This window comes from Mixophyes fleayi, chromosome 3, assembly GCF_038048845.1.
Source record: "Mixophyes fleayi isolate aMixFle1 chromosome 3, aMixFle1.hap1, whole genome shotgun sequence".
NCBI lineage: Eukaryota > Metazoa > Chordata > Amphibia > Anura > Limnodynastidae > Mixophyes > Mixophyes fleayi.
In genome coordinates this window covers 171,284,670-171,304,725 of record NC_134404.1, presented here as the reverse complement: position 1 = coordinate 171,304,725, position 20,056 = coordinate 171,284,670, and the positions used below count along the sequence as shown (strand labels likewise).

At 42.2% G+C, this 20,056-nt stretch overlaps 1 protein-coding gene across 1 annotated transcript in view; it reads left to right on the top strand.

Annotated features, from left to right (window-relative positions):
• Positions 1-20,056, top strand: part of MDN1 (midasin AAA ATPase 1) — a 258,414-nt gene that overhangs the window by 163,999 nt on the left and 74,359 nt on the right. Inside the window, exons 59-62 of the mRNA XM_075202780.1 lie at positions 9,024-9,194; positions 10,343-10,557; positions 11,605-11,992; positions 18,467-18,576. Of these exons, the coding sequence (XP_075058881.1) occupies positions 9,024-9,194; positions 10,343-10,557; positions 11,605-11,992; positions 18,467-18,576 (884 nt within the window). The remainder of the gene's footprint in view (positions 1-9,023; positions 9,195-10,342; positions 10,558-11,604; positions 11,993-18,466; positions 18,577-20,056) is intronic.

Here is a 20,056-nt window from a genome sequence, read left to right as displayed (position 1 = left end):
ACACTGAAATCAATTGAAATGATTACTCCGACCAAGGCTAATAATTTAGTTTTGGCTCCAATTAAGTGGCCCTGGTTGACCACATCTGGGAGGCATCTGAATATGGGGGGGAACTCAGCTTTGTATGCTAGTCTAATTGGGTCCAGAATTTCAGTTCAAATATTCTCTGCTTGCCGTAACCTCTGGCAAGGGCCGGTCTGGGACTAAAAATCATCCCTGGCATTTAAAGCACACAGGCCCACCTCTGTTCCAGATAATAATAATATTACAGTACTGTTTGCAAAGGTCATTGTTGTACGGTGTCCCGTGAGATACAAATGTATTACGAGCAGCTTGACTCTCTATTTGCAGCATAGTGCTTACCAGTATCAGATAATGGTATGTACAGGATCGGCAAGAGAAATTTGGGGCCCAGGTACAGTGAACTTTTGGGGCCTCCCTCCATGGATGAGTAGCAAATTAAACTGTGTGCCGCCGCACAATGCCGACAATGGCGTGACCACATTGTGCTGTGGGTGTGGTCAACATGGGGCTGATACATATATTGAAATAAAACATTACATTTCTCATGCCCTTCCAGCCACATTATGACACCCCCAGACCACTGTACTTATCTTTGCTTCTGATGGTGCTGACATCTATCCGGGTGGGAACTTCCTGTAGAGTGAGCAGGGAAGCTCTTTGTCTCACAAGATTACCAAATATTGTGATACTTAGAGCTCCTTGTCTTGCTCTGCAGGCAGTGTCCTGTCCAAGGACCGGAAGCATCTATCGGCTCCCTTTCCCTAACCAGAGCTGAATTAAGGCTCGGGGGGGGCCCATGGTTTTTAAGACAGGATGGACCATTTTATGTAACATGGTTATCATTTTTGACAAATACACAGGCAATACTGTGTGCACTACTGTTAGAAGCACTAAGCTCTGCCTTCACAAGCAGTATGTTGTGAAGCGGGATATACCTCCAACTGTCCTTGCAGTTGGACTAAATCCTGACTAAGCGAGAGTCACCCAAATTCAGGACTGCCCCACCAGATTCAGAACAGTTGGCAGACTGTCCTGCTCTCTCCTACCTGTTCTTGTCACTTCCACCACTTGTGGCAGCTAGTTTCTTTAGCTCAGTTCCTGCTTGTCTTGATCCTGGATTGTTGGAGGCCCTATTTTGAAAAAAAAAAAAACAATGGGTACATGAGATTTAGAAAACTCCAACCAGCCCCGGTGTTAAATAGCACTCACAGTTTATAATTAGGCCTCCCTCCATTCCCAGCAATAATAATATTCACATTTAATAAGTAGACATATTTCCCTCCAAGCAGCCCCAACATTAAATTAACAGTATACCCATTTACTCAAAACCTATTTGCCTCCCTCCAAACAGTACCAGCAATAAATTAAATATCATTAACTTTTAATAAATATAGCTATTTTTCTTTCATCCATCTGGGGGACACTGCTAACCATGGGGGGTTGAGTAGGGTAGGGAGGAGTCTGACACCTAAAGAGTTAATTATTTTGCTGCTGACAGACCATCCCCCCGCCAACTCCTCACAGAACTCAGTTTGAAGTAGGTGCCCAAGGAGTATGGGCTGAAGTTGAAGAGCTGCACAGTGAACAGGGTTCACTGTAATTAGGCTTTTTCCTTTTCTTTATAGAGTTGTTTTTTGTTGACTAGCACATGAGTGGCTCTGTAATACAGAGCAGACTCGTGGACAGAGAAGCAGCTGTCAGCAGGGGAGCCGCGGCTCCCGCTGACAGTTTTTCACGTGGAGTGGTGAGACTTCTCACAGTGTGATAAGCGATCTACACAGACCGCTCTCACACTGCTAGCAGAGCCCGGCGCTGCCAGAGGCAGAAAGCGCTGGTACTCCTGCCATTCCCTGGGGCCATGACAAGGAGTGAAGCGTACCAAATCCCCTCCTCAGTGAAAAGAGGAGGGGGAACTTTGGGTAATGGCCATGAACCAGCGCTTTTCAGGGGACAGAGTAGCAGATATCACACGATTCCACTTACTGGAGAAGTGGAAATCGCCGACATTCTGCGCAGGAAATGCAGAGAGCCAGCGGAAGGGGAGTTGTGTAAAAATCCCCCCCCCCCCCCCCCCCTAACTGAAGGAGCAGGTGGAAGATTCCTTCTGGCGCCAAAATACTAAAGGAGGAAAGGACACAGCAGCCATTCGGAGGAAGTGCAGCTGCTGACACACATCTCCCTGCTAAGTATCATTTATTCTCTCTACATATGCTGGATAGAGAAGTATAAGTATTGTGGGCACATATGCGAAGTAGAGCTTAATGTTAAAGAGATTATAGCTCTCCTTTTTGAGTCAAAAATACTGTGTTGTGTCTTGTGCATAATTAGATAGTATTTCTGAAAAATATCTTGTGTGTTTGTGCCTATTCTGTCTGTACGTGACTTTATTTTTGCTTCTCTTATGATGGCTGATAAAAGTAAAGCAACACGTGCCAAATATATTGTCTGTTCCAAATGTAATACTAATTTAACTGGTGAACATTTGGATCCAGGGGGGCTTTGTGCTGGTTGCGCTGTGGGGCCTGTGGTGTTACAGCCTAAAGACAGCTCCATTCAGGGGACAGATCCTCCAGAGTGGGTGGCAGCTTTGACACAGGGGGTTAATACCCTAGTGAAGCTTTTATCTAAGCCAGAAGAGATTCCAGTGGTAGCTATGGGGCTACCCTCTACCTCTGGGATGCTAGCCTCTGTGAGTTCAGGGGGGGTGGTGTGATTAGTTTATTGCCCCCAGGTGTTGGACAATCTCCTTCCCTGGCACACCAGGAGTCATCCCAGACGGGGGAGGCTGGATGGTCTGCAGTGGCTAGGGGTTGGGCTGGCTAAACCATTTGCTGGAAAATCCCAGACAATTACATAAAAATAAGAGACATAGATCAGCTAATACGCTGTTGTCTCTGATTAAGAGGGATCCTCTGAGGAGGAAGGTGAATTGTTAGCGGATTCCGATCTTTCATTAATAGAGTCAGAGGAAGGCTCTAGGTACGAGGGTATGGACGATCTGGTAAAAGCAGTACGTCAGACCTTGGGATTTGTTGAAGTAGAAGAGACGAGGTCCTTGGACCGGTCTCTTTTTAAGAAGGTTTCTAAACAGGCGGCCCGGTTTCCTCCCTCTGCAGAGCTGAGAAAGATTGCAGAAGCCTATTGTAAGCATCCGGATAAGAGGTTCACTGTGCCTAGAAAGTTTGGGTCATTATATCCACTACAAGAGGAGGATATGACCCGATGGGAACAGGTGGCGAGAGTAGATACGCCTGTGGCCACTGCCGATACCAAGAACGGCTTCTTTGCAAGATTCGACTGATCGTAAGTTTGGAACCTTTTCTGAAATCGGTCTTTACGGCTGCAGGTACAAACTTCAGACCGGCATTTTCTTCGGCCTGGTTGGCAAGGGCTATGGAAGCGTGGGCTGGGCAGTTAGCATCCGCATTACAGGATTTGGAGTTGCTTCCTTTGGCTATGCACCTAAAGGAGGCAGCAGGTTATGTGTATGAGGCTGCCCAGAATTTGGCATCCATATCATCTTCTATTTCAGCTACAGCAGTAGCAGCAAGAAGGACACTATGGTTGAGTTCTTGGGATGCGGATATGGAGTCTAAGTGATCATTAGAATCCATTCTGTATGCAAGTGGAGTTCTATTTGGTCCAGAGTTGGACTCCTGGATCTCACAGGCCTCGGAGGGAAAGAGTACATCCTTACCTGTGAATACTCCTAGACCTAGGACTCCAAGGTTTAGTTCTTTTAGACAGCCTTTTCCTGGGGGCGTGTCTGGCAGAGGCCAGACAGTCAGGTCAAGAGCTTCTGGAGGTAGGGGACAGTCGCTTAGGGGAAGGTCATCCTTTTCCTCCGCAGCAGGTAGGTCCTCTTCCGCCAAGCTTCCGGATAAACCGGCAGCATGACTACCATCCTCCTCTGGTAGCAGAGGGAGTAGTGGGGGGACGGTTGCTTTTGTTCAGCCAGCAGTGGACAGAGTCCTCAGCGGACAGATGGATTCAGGGAATCATGGGAAGAGGTTACATGATGGACTTGGTAGGGCCAGCTCTTCACAGGTTTTTTGTAACCCGTTTACACCGCTGTCCTCGGAAAAGACAGGCAATGCTCTCTGTCAATTTGCTTCTTTCGCAGAAAGTTATTGTAGAGATTCCGGAGTACCAGAGAAGGAAAGAGTTTTACTCAAATCTCTTCCTGGTCCAAAAGCCGGACGGTTCATTCAGGCCAGTGCTAAATCTCAAACAACTAAATCGTTACCTGAGGGTAGTCTCCTTTTCGGATGGAATCCCTGAGGTCAGTCATAAACAGTCTGGAGGCAGGCCAGTTCATGGCATCAATAGACATCAATGATGCGTACCTTCATGTTCCAATCTGGGAGGGGTATCAGCCGCTTCTCAGATTTACGGTGGGCTTAGCTCACTATCAGTTCAGGGCTCTTCCGTTCGAGCTTGCTACAGCTCCAAGGGTGTTTGCAAAGATTATGACATTAATGGCGGCACTCCTTCATTCCAAAGGGGTGCAGATTGTACCTTATTTGGACGATTTACTAATCAAGGCATCAACAGCACAGTTGTTGGAACAACATCTTCGGCTTACGGTGAAGGTGCTGGAACGGCATGGTTGGCTCCTGAATGGAACAAAGTCTCAAATGATACCTTGTCAAAGAATGTCATTTTTGGGATTGATAATGGGCACGGCAGACAACAAGGTTTTTCTTCTGGAGGACAAGATAAGGTCCTTACAGGAGTTGACAGACAGGGTTCTGTCGCACAGGAGGCCGTCAATGCTTTTGTGTATGGAACTGTTAGGAAAGATGGTAGCATCTTTCGAGATGCTTCCGTACGGAAGGATTCTCTCCAGATGTTTCCAATGGGACATGCTGAAGAAGTGGTCAGGATCCTACCTCAGGTTGGATCGTCAGTGGATGAGATTGTTACTAGAGGCGAGAGAATCCCTCAGTTGGTGGTTGGTGAGGGACAATCTGAGAGAGGGCAGGTCTTTTGCCCCATGGTCCTGAATCTCAGTATCCACGGATGCCAGTCTGAGTGGTTGGGGGACAGTGGTTCTTCACCTGAGGATGCAAGGGCTGTGGTCAGAACAACAGTCGGTTCTTCCCATAAATGTGCTGGAACTGATGGCCATCTTAAAAGCAGTACAGAAGGCTCAGAGTGTTTTGCAAGGAAGGCCGGTCCGCATCCAATCCGACAATGCCATCGAAGTGTCATACATAAACAGACAGGGGGCACCAGGAGTGTAAGAGCGATGAAGGTGACGTTTCAGATTTTTGCATGGGCCGAAAGATACGTGCCCGCGCTGTCAGCGGTTTTCACCCCAGGAAGGCAGACTATCTAAGTCGGCACGAGGTTCTACCGGAAGAATGGGCTCTTCATCCGGAAGTGTTCCAGTCGCTGGTAGACAGGTGGGGACTTCCGGATCGAGATCTGTTGGCGTCACGAGTCAACAGGAAGATTCCAGAGTTTTGCGCAAGAACAAGAGATCCACTTGCAGTAGCAGTGGATGTGTTGACAATGCCTTGAGTCTTCAGGTTAGGTTACCTGTTTCCCCCCATATCAATGATTCCCAGGGTCCTTCGAAGAGTCAGGCGGGGATATCGACCAGTCATTCTGGTGGCTCCAGCTTGGCCACGAAGAGTCTGGTATCCAGAGATTCTTCTTGTGGCAGTAAGTCCGGGGGTTCGGTTGCCGCTTCAAAGAGATCTGCTGACTCGGGGACCATTCTTGCATCAGGGTCTAGGCAGGCTGAATTTAATGGCATGGCTTTTGAATCCGGTCTGTGGAGATCAAGAGGGTTCTCTTTGAGCGTAGTGTACACTCCCCTCAAAGCTAGGAAGCCTGTTTCGGCTAAGATCTATTACCGCATCTGGCATGCTTATATAAGGTGGTGTAAGAAGAAGTCTTACAATTCAAAGTCATTTTGTCTGACTAGGTTTCTTGCCTTTCTACAGGATGGCTTGGATGCAGTTCTCCGTTTGGGAACCCTAAAGATTCAGGTGTCAGCACTGTCAGTGTATTTTTACAGACGGTTGATGGAGATACCGGATGTTAAGACGTTCTTGCAGGGGGTGCTTCACATCCAGCCGCCTTATGTTTATCCAACGACGCCTTGGGACCTTAATTTGGTCCTTAATATGCTGCAGAAGGCTCCATTCGAACCATTACACTCAGTGGAGTTGCGGTTCTTAAATTGGAAAGTAGTCTTCCTGCTGGCTATTGCCTCAGCTCGTAGGGTCTCTGAGCTTGGGGCTTTATCTTGTCGGGAACCTTATCTGGTCTTTCATGAGGATAGAGCAGTTTTAAGGACTATTCCAATCTTTCTTCCGAAGGTGGTGTCTGGTTTCCATGTAAATCAGGAAATAGTAGTTCCGGTGTTCAGAGAGGAGCCTCAGGCTTCTGGAACAGGGGGAAGGAAATATTTGGATGTGGTTAGAGCTTTACGTATGTACGTTAGGAGAACTGCAAAGATTCGTAAGACAGATTCTCTATTTGTTTTATTTGTTTTTTCTAGACGGGGATGGCCAGCGTCTAAGCAATCAATTGCTAGATGGCTTACCCTGACAATTAAGCAGGCTTATGTCAGTACTAACCATCCTTGTGCCGAAGCGTATTGTTGCCCATTCTACCAGTTCGGTTGGGGTGTCTTGGGCGGTGCGGAATGGGGCCTCAGCGGATCAGTTATGCAGAGCAGCCACCTGGTCCTCGGTCCATACTTTCACAAAATTCTACCAATTTAATTTCATTTGGCCGGTCCCACCCATCAGAGGGGCTGCTTTAGTAAGTCCCCATGGTTAGCAGTCCCCCCCCAGATGGATGAAAGAGAAAAGAGGATTTATACTTACGATAAATCTGTTTCTCTGATTCCATCTGGGGGACACTGCGTTCCCTCCCTTCTGCTTTCTTCTGTGTATCTTGGTTGATTGGCCTATCTTGTTGGGGCTTTTTTAATCAAACTGAGTTCTGTGAGGAGTTGGCGGATGGTCTGTCAGCAGCAAAATAATTAACTCTTCAGGTGCCAGACTCCTCCCTACCCTACTCAACCCCCCATGGTTAGCAGTGTCCCCCAGATGGAATCAGAGAAACAGATTTATAGTAAGTATAATTCCTCTTTTTCCACAACCATCCCCCGCCATTAAATAATTAATATTCACATTTAATAAATAGCCCTCCTTCCCAAAATCAGCCCCATGTTCAATTAGTAGTCCCAAACCACCCCAGCATTAAATTAAAGGTTCTGTCACCTCACCTTAAATAATTAGCCCCCACCTACACTCCACCTACTACCTCCCTTCCATCACATATTATATTAAAATACTGCGCCTACACGCGCTATATTAGCATGGCCGCACACAAGCACTTATCGTGTTATATCCGCACATGCACAGTCTGCTTCACTTCACGATCCAGCCATCCGTATGCACGCCCGAGCAGCAACACCACGCTGCTCGGCAGACGGGGAATCTGTGCCGTGCGGCCTATGCAAGTAATCACATGGGACGTGATAACTTGCATCGGCCACACTGTGTCTTCATCCACCGAACAGCGCGCAGGGAGGTGCTGCTGCTCGGGTGGGCATGCGGACCTGCCCATTTAGCCATCGGCCCTTCTGGCATTTGCCAGAAGTGCCAGATGGCCAGTCTGGCCCTGCCTCTGACTTAAATCCTGGGAGATGGGCACAGCTAAGAAGGCTCTGGATTCCTTGCCTCTCTAGGTGGTGATTTTTGTTGTGCAGAATTTAATTTGAATATTAGTAAGGCAACGGGTGGTAAGTTCACCAAAAGAGCACAGTGTTCTCGTTTTTTGTTACTTTCATGCCTCTAGTAAAGGAAAGAGTCAGGCGCTGAGATACCAGTTCAATGCTCCTCGTGGAGGACAGTCTGGAGGAAAACAGGCTTGGTCTGCAAAGAAACCAAGTGTTCAGACCAACAGTCTGTATAATGGGCAATCTACTGTGTTGGAAGCCCATCTGTTTCTTAACCAGAATCAGTGGTTCAGTTCCACCTCATATTGCTGGGTGAGGGGCATCATGGAACGGGGCTATTTTATCAATCTCCCCATAGCCCAACCCAGTTTTTCTGTGGATGTGAGAGTGTCAGGCCCTGCAAGATGCCATTCTAACCTTGGTTGACTTCAGGTGGTGTGATTATTACAGTTTCTGGTAAAATAAAGATGGCGGGGTGGGGGAGTGAGGCTTGCAGTCTGTTTTGTCCATTTTGAACCGCAACTCGCTGTGTTTGTGTTGACAAGTTCATGATGGAATCGTTGATCTAGCGTCAATGGCATGGAATGGGACGAGATCCTTTTATCCATAGTCCTCAAGGGTGCTAATTTACATGTTCCATTCTGGGAGGTTCACCATTGCTTTCTCGGTTTGTTTCCATCGTTACAGGGGTGTGATTATTTATCTCTTATTTTGATGATCTCTTGATCAAGACAGAGTCCCTGTCACTACCTCTGGTTCTCGCACAGGGCTTGTTTGCAGTTTTTGAAGGATGGGAATATAGTGGAAGGAGGAGCAATACGTGAATTTTTCTTTCAGGTGTGAAATGGAGCCTCTATTTCCCATGGTCCAGAGTCCCCCCAATTGCTGCCATAGACGGGATTGCACAGGCTAAAAACTGGATTTGTATAATTATGTTAAAATCCTATCAGGACACACTCCTAAAAATGTGATAGGATCTTAGACTGTCTATTATAGGGTGTGATAGTAATATTTTACTGTGAGGGTATTTATTTCCATAATTCATATCTGAAAGTTAAAAGGTTTGGAGGTTTTGTCTTCTTTTAGCTAGCTACATTTTCTCTTATGAGTTTTTGTTTGTAGCAATAACTTAATACAAGTTATATTCATATATTTGGGCTAGTAGGGAATGTTTACTTGCCCTTTTGTATATTACTTTCAGTTAATCCTTCTAAAATGACTAAAATTATGCTGGTTATTAAAATTTACTGTGAGTAGTTCACATAATTTATGGATGTTTGATTTTGTTTCACAGGTTACTTCTGGCGATGTTGCGTTATTATGGTCAGAGTTGATAAGCAGTGTATTTTCATCTTTCTGGAATAGTACTGTTACCACTGATCCAAATTACTGGTCATCCTGGAAACCATTCTCTTCTCCAGACAATGGAAACAACCCACACATACTCATGGAACCTTCTGTGAAGGTTTGTAATTGAATTGCACTGTACAGCACTTGCATTGCAGTGATGTACTCACAGACTAAATATTTTTAACTAATAATTTATACTTTGAATTATACTTTTTTTTGAAAAAATAAATAAATATCTAGAATCACCAATATCATGTGTGACAGAACTAGGGCGAGAGTTTTACAAATGAATGGCTCTCCTCTTGCTGTCACTCACCTACCATTACTGACAACTCCTACAAGTGCTACTCTGTCACCAGACACTGATTTTAATTGTCAACTGCACACTAGTTGTAGGAGAATAGTTGCTTCCATCACATGCCCCTGGAACCGCTGTTTTCTGAGCAGCTAGTGTAGCTTCTGTAGCAGCATCTCTTTGCTGGTTATTCTGGCTGGATCCTCCTGACCACTTTGGATAAGGACCGCTGGGTAGTGGGCAGAACATTGACAAAGGGTGCTGGGTTCAACACGGGGGGATGCTTTGTGTGTTAGCTCTTCTCTGTAGCTCATAAGAAAACAGCAGATATAGGCGTCTCACAGGAATAGAGCAGGAAGGACCTTTAGGAATAGTTTATTTGCCCTTAAAAGATAGTAGATGTTGTTCACTTAGATGTAGCTTTTTTGCTGGTTTCAGATACAGTTCTCACACAGTAAACCTTTATCCGGATTGAGGAATTTATTTTTCATGTCAATCAGCCTGTAGCTTGCATAATGAAGGGGAAGCGGTGTGTGGTATGTTTTCCGTCCGGCCTATTTGCTGCTAGGGAGAGGTGGTGCTCAGCACCCTCTCCACCCTGTTTGTGCTGATTGTGGTCTGCGAAATTTAGTTAAGTCTCCCACCCAAAGTACCATCCCAGATTTCTGCTCATGGGGTCTACTGCCCTCTTTAACTCAAATCTTCTCCAGAAGTGTATGCTAGTCCTCGGGGCTTCAGTGTGGCACTTTGCCACTTGGAACTCCAAAGAGGCAGTGTGTCTCCTATATTCTTTTTAATCCAGAAAGTTCCAGTAGAATCCCCTTTGGAGCTGTTATTGTGGCCCTTCAACTAGACCACCATTGTTTGATTTTATTAACTAAATAGAATTAGACTGAAGCACTTGAATTTTCCTTTTTCTGTTTTGTTGTTTTTTTTAGTTAATGACTTGTTCCACTCTTTTCATTCAGGGCCCTGGTATTTTAAGCAGAGCTGTGTTCTCAAAATGCTTCTGTGAAGTTCTGACGAGCAGCAGCAAGACATTGTCATGGGATATTAGTGGTCTTCCAGTCCTTCTGTCTTCGCACGTGAGCCTAGGAGATGGTGATGAGAGAATGCACCAATTGCGAGAGATCAACACAGTACTTTGGACGAATATGGCAGTATCTTCCTTGGCTAGCTTTAGGTCCATAATTTAATTGTTTTGTTTTTCCTTTATTTTAAAGTGGATTTTTCCTTCTTTATTCTTTTTTGTCTGTCATTAGTGAATACCTCCTAGACTTTCATTTTAGCTTTTAGTGCACTCCAAATTGTTTTTGTTGTATTTTAAACTTTATCTATTTTTAAGCAGTGAATTCTCTTTACCTAGAGAAGTGTTGCCATGTATATGTATGCAAAGCTTCACCAATTATTTACATTTTTTACAAGCTAAGGTAAAATCTAAAAGCACCCCAAATATTAAGTAAAATATGCTTCTACCAAGTATTAATGCTAATGTTACAAAGTGTTTGTATCTTTAATTCAGAAAATGCTTTCTACAACTTTGCATAATATTTTGTATTGGTAAGTGTTAAGAATACCCCAATAAATTGATTGATTGCATGATGTAAGAAAATCTGATGTTAAGAAACCCAAAGGTTGTGGAAATACTTTTATAGCCACTATAGTTATAGCTTGAAAGAAAACACATCTGTACATATGATCTTGTAGCCTCTATTTATTATCCTCTGCACCATACCATCAAGTGCACCTCCTTATAGCTAGTAGAACAGATCTATTATTCAAATTGCATAGCTGGTTCAGTTCATATCCGATCAGTTGTGATTGTCTATTGTGGTGCAGAGCAACCCGCTTAATGCTCTAAGGCCATATGGTGTTTTTATTACTCTTTGCGCACCTTAAACCTACAAGCCCTTGATCCACTATAGCTTTTTTTTTGTTTTTATATTTAATTTTCTGTTGGTCCTGCACACTTTTTATTGTTTGCATTGAAATTAATTTGGCGTATTGCCTTGTACATTAGGGTGGTATCTGCATTTATTCAGGTGACACCTTTTTATTGCTACTACAGTTCCATGCTGAAAATCGACCTTTCTGTCCCTGAACTGAAAAAACACTAACATTAGTTGTTTTCCACTTAGGAGCATATGGATGCACAACTTTAGCAACATATTGATTCAAGATGCAACACCAGTGATTTATAATTTATAACTTTTTTTTGTTTTTTTCGCAGGAGCACAGATTCCAGACTTCAAGGTCTTCTGTTATATCATCACTTTGTTGCACTGAAGGACCTAGTGCCCCAAAATATACAAGAGGAATTTTTGCAATATTGTGACCATCTTCCAATGAAAGACCTATCTGCATATCACTACATCCAGGATATTTTGAGAGACTGGTCTAGTCAGGAGAGGTTGCCTAGAAACATCATTAAAATGTGGTTGACTTGCCTGCAGCAGTTTTATGCTGAGGTGGATGATGCAGTTCAGGCCTCTGAAGCAGCTCACCGTGGATACCTGTGGATTAATATGGGCTTACTGCAGATTCATCTCTGGCTGCCGCAAACTCCATTTGACCCAGCAATAAAGAGGAAATACAAGTTGCAGTATGCAGAAGAAGAGGTGGGTGACAGAGAAAAATGTATGAATATCTTATGTATCCAATATGCAAACCAATAATTGGTTATAGGTTTTGTAGTATATTTGCCAAATTTATTATGGATTTTCCAAGAAACATCTTTTTTTTGAAGAATGGCGGTAAAATTAAATTCCAAGGAAATTAATTTCAAGGTGAATATTTGCCTCTAAAGGTTTATATTAAGTGTTTTAATTTTGTGTTAGCAGATAGTACAGCTTACAGTTTTAAATCCTTATGTCCTAATTATTAGTGTTTTGGATTATTTTTTTCTTATTTGTCCATCAGCAGATTTCCTGAAAGTTACCTCAGAATTAATTCATTGCATTTATCCAATTCCTGGAAACCGTGTAGAGTGGGCAGTATTATAAGAGAAGTCGATGAATATTGGGGCCCACCCTCTCAAGTGCTGTAATTGGTTTCAGAACTTTTATGGCTCATTTAAATATACCGTATGCAGAATTGCAGTACACATGCTGATTAGAAGGGTGATGAAGGTGCTGCTTCACAGGAGGACACACAGCCTTTTTAGTGGAATGCATTGTGTAAACAGAGCATTATTTTAGGAGGAAAGGGAGCAAGTGAAATTAATGATTGTTGTGGGCATAATGTGTTGTTTGATACTTTCACTCATTCCATAATGTGTTCAGTTTTGATTTGTAAAATTAGACATTGATAGATTTTCTGGTGACAGTTCCAAACACCAGAATGTTGCCATATATAGAGTAAGAAAAGGGAATTGACTGTGCTTAACACTTAAATAATATACATATAAAGACTGCTATCCTAGAATTGATTTGCTATTTATTAAAGTTGCATAAGAATATAAAAAAATATTATAAACAATTTACCAGCTGATGTTCAGTAAAAGTTGTCATGCTCATTATATGCTCTACTGAGGGGTGCTCATGCACAAATAAATTATTGTGCTGATATGCATTTTTCTGTGTCAAATATCTGCATGGAATCTAGGAAAATGTAAATTGATATTTTGCCAGTCAAATGTATACTACCAAATTTGACAACTCTGTTCACTGTTGCAATGAAGCCAACATAATAATGGGACCAGTAGTAAAAGAAAAAGATGCATATTATGTTTACCAGATCATTTATTTTCGTTGAAGAAATCCATTGCAGCCCTTACATATGGATTTAGTCCCTTAGTCAGCCAAGTATAGACAGGATTAAAGGTTGATATCCCCAGAAGGTATATAGCCTGTCTCCTCTTATCCGTCCTCATCTTTCCAGTGTCTTTCCAAGCTGTCTCTGAAAAATATATCCAAAAAACATGGGTGGGACCTTGGATTTGCCATGGGAATGAAATTATCAGATAAACATAGTTTTAAGCTTTCCTTATCAGAATCTATGGCAGCCCTTAAATATGGTATCTCTCCAAGCAATTAATATGGTGGGGGCAATAGAAAAAAACAAACGCTGGTCTGTTTATGCGCACACAAAATAATTTTATTGATCAATTCTTTCAAGAATCGTTCTTGAAATATGAGTATCCTCAGAAGTCATAATGTCCCGAAGATAATGTCTGTAAAATGAATGAATTGATGATCATCTGCTGCTTCGCAAAGGTCTGCTTCAGAAATGCCTGTGCCTTATGAGCCAGGATGTCGCCACTGCTTTTATGGAATGTACTCTCAAGTATGCAACTTTCTCTCTCTCTCTCACTCACTCACTCACTCACACACACACACACACACACACACACACACACACACTATTTGGCGCTGGACATAAAGCAGGAGTACATTTTCTTAGTTCCCATTAAATTTGGAAATTGCTTTTGGTAAAAAAAATAATCAGGATTAGATTGTAGAATTACCTTGTTTGAGTGTATGATTTCCTACCCTTCTGGCAGTGATGGCTATCAAAAATATTTCTTTGAGAGTGAGCCTTTTGAGTCGTACTTTCTTTAATGGTTCTACTGTTAAAGCTTCTAAAACACGAATGAGGTCCCAAGGTGCCGCAAATGATTTTGTGCCAGGTTGAATTCCCTTTGCAGCTTGTAAGAACCTTCTCATTAGATTATTTGATATTAATCTGGTGTCCAGAAATACATTTAATGCAGACACCTGTGCCTTCATTGCGTCAATGTACTAAGTGGAAGTCCTTTCTGTAAACATTCTTGAAGAAAGTATATTATTTTATGCATGTTAATTTCTAGTGCATTAATTATTTTAGATTTACACCACCTGTAAAGATACCAATTCTACCTTCTTCACTCTGGTTGGCCACCCACGGGTGCCTTCCTGGGCCGGGGAAGCCTACCCAGTACCTTCTAAGGTTCTGATTAGTCACTCAGGCAAATGCAGTTAGAAAGTAAAGAAATACATTTATTGTAATAAAAAAACAAACCAATTACTAGATTATTATCTACACACAGTAAATTAATGCCAGGCAGGTTTACCACATCATCTGTCCCTTACCCCACTAGCTTAAGAAGGTAGTCTCTTGGATGTCCTGACTTAAAGACCCATGGAGTTCTTCTCTTAGCTGCAGCTGTAGTCCATTGGTAGAGAACAACAACTAAAAACAGCTACACTACACCTTCCATGAATCAGATCCCAGAATGAATATATCCCCTCCCCCCTGGAGTGGCTCCTTATATCTAGGGTCTAATTTCCATAGTGTTTTTCCCTCCCTGGGCAAACCCCTAGGTCTGTATTTCTTAACAATTGGTGGGTGCTGTATCAGGGGATTGGAGGGAGAGTGGAGATGAGCTGTACTTCCACAGATTGTCCCTTGCTGGGCTCTTGACAAAATGTCTGAACTAGTCATGTTGAGAACGATTGATACTAATAGGCCTTCGCCCTCACCTGTATCCTGCAATTTGATCTATTAAAGTAATTCTTTTGTTTTCAAATAAGCATTGCCCAAGCGATTGTATTGTGTTTCTAACGCACAAAGTGATTTATTTTAGCAGATGTAAATAGTCAACAGTTCAATACATTATTGCTTGCGCAACGCTGCGCTAACCACGGGCACCAGTGGACAGTGATTCACCCTTGAATACTGTGATCAGTGAAGACTGAGCCTGGTGGGGGTGCAGCTATGATTATATATACAGTCAGTGTTACACAATGAACAATAGAGATGACGTAGCTTGCTTCTATAGGTCCAGACAAGGGTGGTTCCAGGGTAAACATAGGCTGATTCAATCTAAGGAATCCAAAGGTGGGGGTCATCTCTCCAGGGGATGTGCTCCAGTTACAATGAGTTCATTTACATATCACATACTGATATCAATCTGGCTATTTATTCCCTAACATCAATAACTAGAGTATGCAATATGCGATCTCTTCGGCGATGGAACCGGACAGCTGCTAATGAATAGGGGATTGATATGATATCAGACATGACACATTTCCCTTAACCTGAACCTTAGATAACACTGAAGTGTACATATAATCATAATATATAAACTAATAATAAACCAAATACTGTCAGCAAATAAATCACTTTGTAATGGGATCTATAGATATATATGTGAAACTAAATGCTATAGTGCGTGTGCGTGCGCATTTTACCGTGCGATCGCACCATGCCACGCGTTACGTGGCGTACGGATCGCAATCGCACGACAAAACAATATTAACCAATATACTTTCGTTCATCCAATTATACGACTTTGACAGATCCTTACCCATAACCCATCTGGCTTCACTTTAAGGACAATGACTAACAGCTTCCATGCAATATCAACAAGATACAATAAACAATGTACGTATTTAAAGTGAGGTACAGTGTCCCTTTATCCACATGTAATTAGACACTGCAGTGGTATTCTGTTAAGCTGGGGAATAAAAGTCAGGGCTATAAAAAGTACATGCTATAATCCACATTTTGTGAGAAACGAGGGACAGTCTGGTTAGGGTGATATTAATATATCGTTTCACCACACCACCCAAGTAATGTTTTCCATACTTTGTAATTTGCTATAGCAGAATTTTTCTTTTTTGTTTGCAGTTCCACCTTAATCACTTTGTCAGAAAACTCTTTACTCTTCGATTGTGACCATTCAATCTCTACACCATCAAATAGAGACTCTGTGGATTTGGTTGGCAAACCGGTCCTTTATTTTAAAGGTCTGACCGACTTGGTAGTGTCCATGTTTGTTCTAGGTGCATCTCACATGCTACAGTGAATAATGAGCTGGAAGATACATCCCAGTTTGAACTTCAAAGTTCTAGATAAGACATTTATCCTTTCTGCTTGTGGATTCCTGTAGCGAGTCTAATCTTTCTTCTCTGGTGTTCTGGCTTGTAGCTATTAGGTCTACCTGTGGGATCCCAAACCTTTCTTCTGTTTGTTGGAACACTTCTTTCTTCAATGTTCATTCTTCTGGAAGGATCGGATATCGGCTGAGATAGTCTGCCATCTTGTTGTTCTTTCCTCTAAATGTAGTGCCGAGAGGGAATTCAGGTTTTTCTCTCCCCATGACACGATGCCCGTTATTTCTGCCATCATTTTCTTGCTTTTGGTGTTTCCCTGTCTGTTTATGAAGGCTACTATGTCCTGTTGTCTGCCAAGACTCTTAGGTATTTGTGTTGTAATTGAGGCATACAGTTCTGTATTGTACACCACAATGCTCTTGCTTGAAGGATATATTTTCTGTTTGATTCCATGCAGGCTGTTTTATTTCTGTGCTCCTCAACCTTTGGAGCTTGTTGTTCTCAACATCCATTCTGGTTGTGAGAGTAATATTCCTCTATCTTTCAAACGTGGATCTTGCCACCAGTCTAGAAACGCATTGGTGTTATGTGCAAGCCTTAGAGGTTGCCTCAGAGATTTCAGCTTTTGTTACCATAGTTTGAGTATCTCAAGTTGAAACTTCCTTGCGTGCCAACTCGCACGTTGAGTAACACTTATGGCTAAAGAGAACATTGTGAAGAGTTTGAGACTTTCCCTCACTGAGGATTGTTGTTGTGATTGGACTACATAAGCCAACTGGTGAATTTGTTGTATTCTGACACTGATTCTTTGTCTTTTGCTGTATCTGTCTGTATCTAACTTCTAGTTATTACAGCTGTTGAGAGATGGTCATCTGGTGACTTTTGCTGAGGTTTATGAACCAGCCATGTTTCTGTAAAAATACAGTTACCTTGATTGTTTTGATTTTGGCACTGTTTTTCTGATTTTCCAGTTGTCAGGGTATCATCTTGCTATGGCAGTACTGTAATTCCCTTTTTGCAGCCATCAGGAATACTAAAATTTGTATGAATGTTATTTGGCGAAGTCTATAGGCTAAATATTAGGCATAGAAACTGAAAAGGATGTCCCATACTGCAAAATCTACTAGAGATGATGCGTAGGTGCAATATACCTTAAAATCCTTCCGTTAGTTTTCTACCAAATGCTCCACATGCTCTTATTCGTTTTTTTCTTTCCCTCGAAGGGCTCTGAAAGAGTACCGAGAAGGAATCTGGGTAAGGACCTAAACTAGCTAAACAAAAATAGAAAATACAAAAAAACCCACCCCTTACATCATGTTGAAGGCCGTGTCCTCGCTGTGATGCAGCCTCCTCTTCAAGCACCTGACCTGGAAATGGCCTCAGGTACTTTTTTCACATGCAGCACAAAATTCACATTCCTCTAAAAAGCTGGTACCATATCTACTACCTTGGTAGTAGAAAGAACTGGCCTTGGGGCGTCCCCCTTCTCCTGGTGGACAGATACTAGAGGAAGCAACAGAGTGCTGCCCTCCAGATCCTTTCTGGGAATCCAAGGCAAATCCTCAGCTTTGAAGAGACAGGCGATGAGCAAGGATAGGAAGAGCCACACTGTATACCGTCTATATAACACCTTTTTTTCACTTCAGTAATCATCTGATCAAAGGGACTAAACCCATATGAAAGGGCCGACATGGAGTCTGATAGCAAAATTAAGTTATCGCATTTAAAGTTACATTAACCAAAACATGGTTATTACTTGTGTTGCGTGCTGGAAAGTAAACCTGAAACTATGGTTTATTTTTATGTCATATTTTTGGGTAAGGATATTTCTGTAGGATTTCTGTAGGAGATTGCTCTTGTTTATACACAGATAGCAGCCAAGATGAGTGGTCTTAAGCTGTTTTTTAAAGCTTTCTTTCTGCTGGTCTTAAAGGTGCCTGCAGGTTTTCTACAGCTCTCATATTATTTGTAAAGTATTCAAAATACATCTCCATTAAATAACAATGTTTCCCCACACCAGTCTAGTGCTATGCCACACTTTTACTTATCACATGGCCAATTCAGTAGGGTTCAAAAAAAAAAAAAAAAAAATGTAAAAAAAGTTTAGTGATGGAAACCGAGTGCTTTGAACTGGCTTTTTTGTCTGCAAGCTTTATCACTACTGTTCTTTACTTTATCACACTCTTTATATAACTCTTTTGCTGATTAGTCAATTACTTTGTCTAAGTGTGCACATCATTTGCTTATTACACATGACTGGTATGTGATCTATTTCAGTTACATCAACTGGAGTGCGAATGGGAAACACGGAATCTGTCCTGCAACCTGCTGACAGGGAAAAAGCTTGATGATGCAGCTTTGAAAACGCATGTTCATCCGCATATCAGGTATGTAAAAAATCCCTTGTTTTAGAAAGTGGTGTGGCCTGTTACTAGTTGAAGGTAGTCTGTGTAATCAGTGTACTCATTGTGAGGACTGAAAGTGGCTCCATCTATATCTGAAAACCACTGCCCTACCAATACTGAATGTTTTATCTATCTACTTAAAGAAAATGTCCAATAAAAATTTTAATTTTACATATGAACTTCTTTGATCCCCATATAGCAGAACGGTGGCTGGTTTTTATGTCTGTTGTCCTCACAATTCCTGAAAAGTTCATTCCTACCAGTAGTATTAATGGTCACTTCTCCATGGCGGACAATTGGGGGAAGTAGGGGATGTCAGCCAGACCCTGGGTCTGCAGTTTCCTTGTTGCTGATACTAAAGCCCGATTGGCTCCGGTGTGGTTCTTTGACGTCCGTGTGTTCTACAGCTGACAGCTGGGGCTGAAGTGAGACCCTTTGACACTACAGCACTACTGTTCCCGTTCAAAGGAAAAATAGCAGAGGTGCAACACTGCTGGTTGCCCAGATCCCCACTGGTGAACCAATACATTTTACATACATTAATTTTAAACATTATTTGTTAGTGTTTCTTTACATTAATATAAAGGCACCATCCAACTAGTTAATTCCTTTAAGCCTTAAGGTGTCGTAGCACATGTGGGGCTGGAGTAAAGCGGACCTGGCTACAGTGATTAAAATTATTTAAATACAGCAAGTTTAGAAAAACATTCTTAATCCCTTCTCCAGGATAACTAAAGTTCATTATACTTTGTGTGTGACACTTGCACACTTTGTGTGAGTGTCATGCACTCTTGAGAAAATGTCACAGAATCATTATTGCCCTAACTTATGCAGCGCTCCCAACATTTGTTTTCCTAAAGCTAAGAATTTGTATGCAGTGGCATACGTTCTTAATTTAAAATTCACTTGTGTGCACTATGAAATATATTTTGAATTAACAATTTCCTAACTGTGAAATTTGGTCATAAAAGGGCAAAACCCTTGCAGTCCTAAAGTGCTTAAGGCGTTTTTTTAAACATTATATAATGGAAAAGAATCTGTGACTGAGTCCTCCATTCATTCTGTTGTATTTTCATTTAAATGTCTCTGCTGCGCCTAACGTATAAACATAGTAATCTAAAAATGTAAATGCAAATATTTAAAATACTTCCAAATGTGTATTTATGGCTGGATCAGTTATAAATATATCCCCTTAGGATGTAAGCTCGTATGAGCAGGGCCCCCTCCCCTCCTGTCTCCATACCTGTTCTTCCTCTCCGTCTTTACTGCATATGACTGGCCGGAGTTTCTGAAGTATTAGTACTTTTTGTTCATTGTTCTGTATGGTTTCACCCTGTATAGTCTACTGTTAGTACTGTGTGCGGCGCTGCGGATACCTTGTGGCGCCTAACAAATAAATGATAATAATAATAAATAACTTATTATATAAATTTTAATTTATTTCAGTTAGTGGTGTAATGCG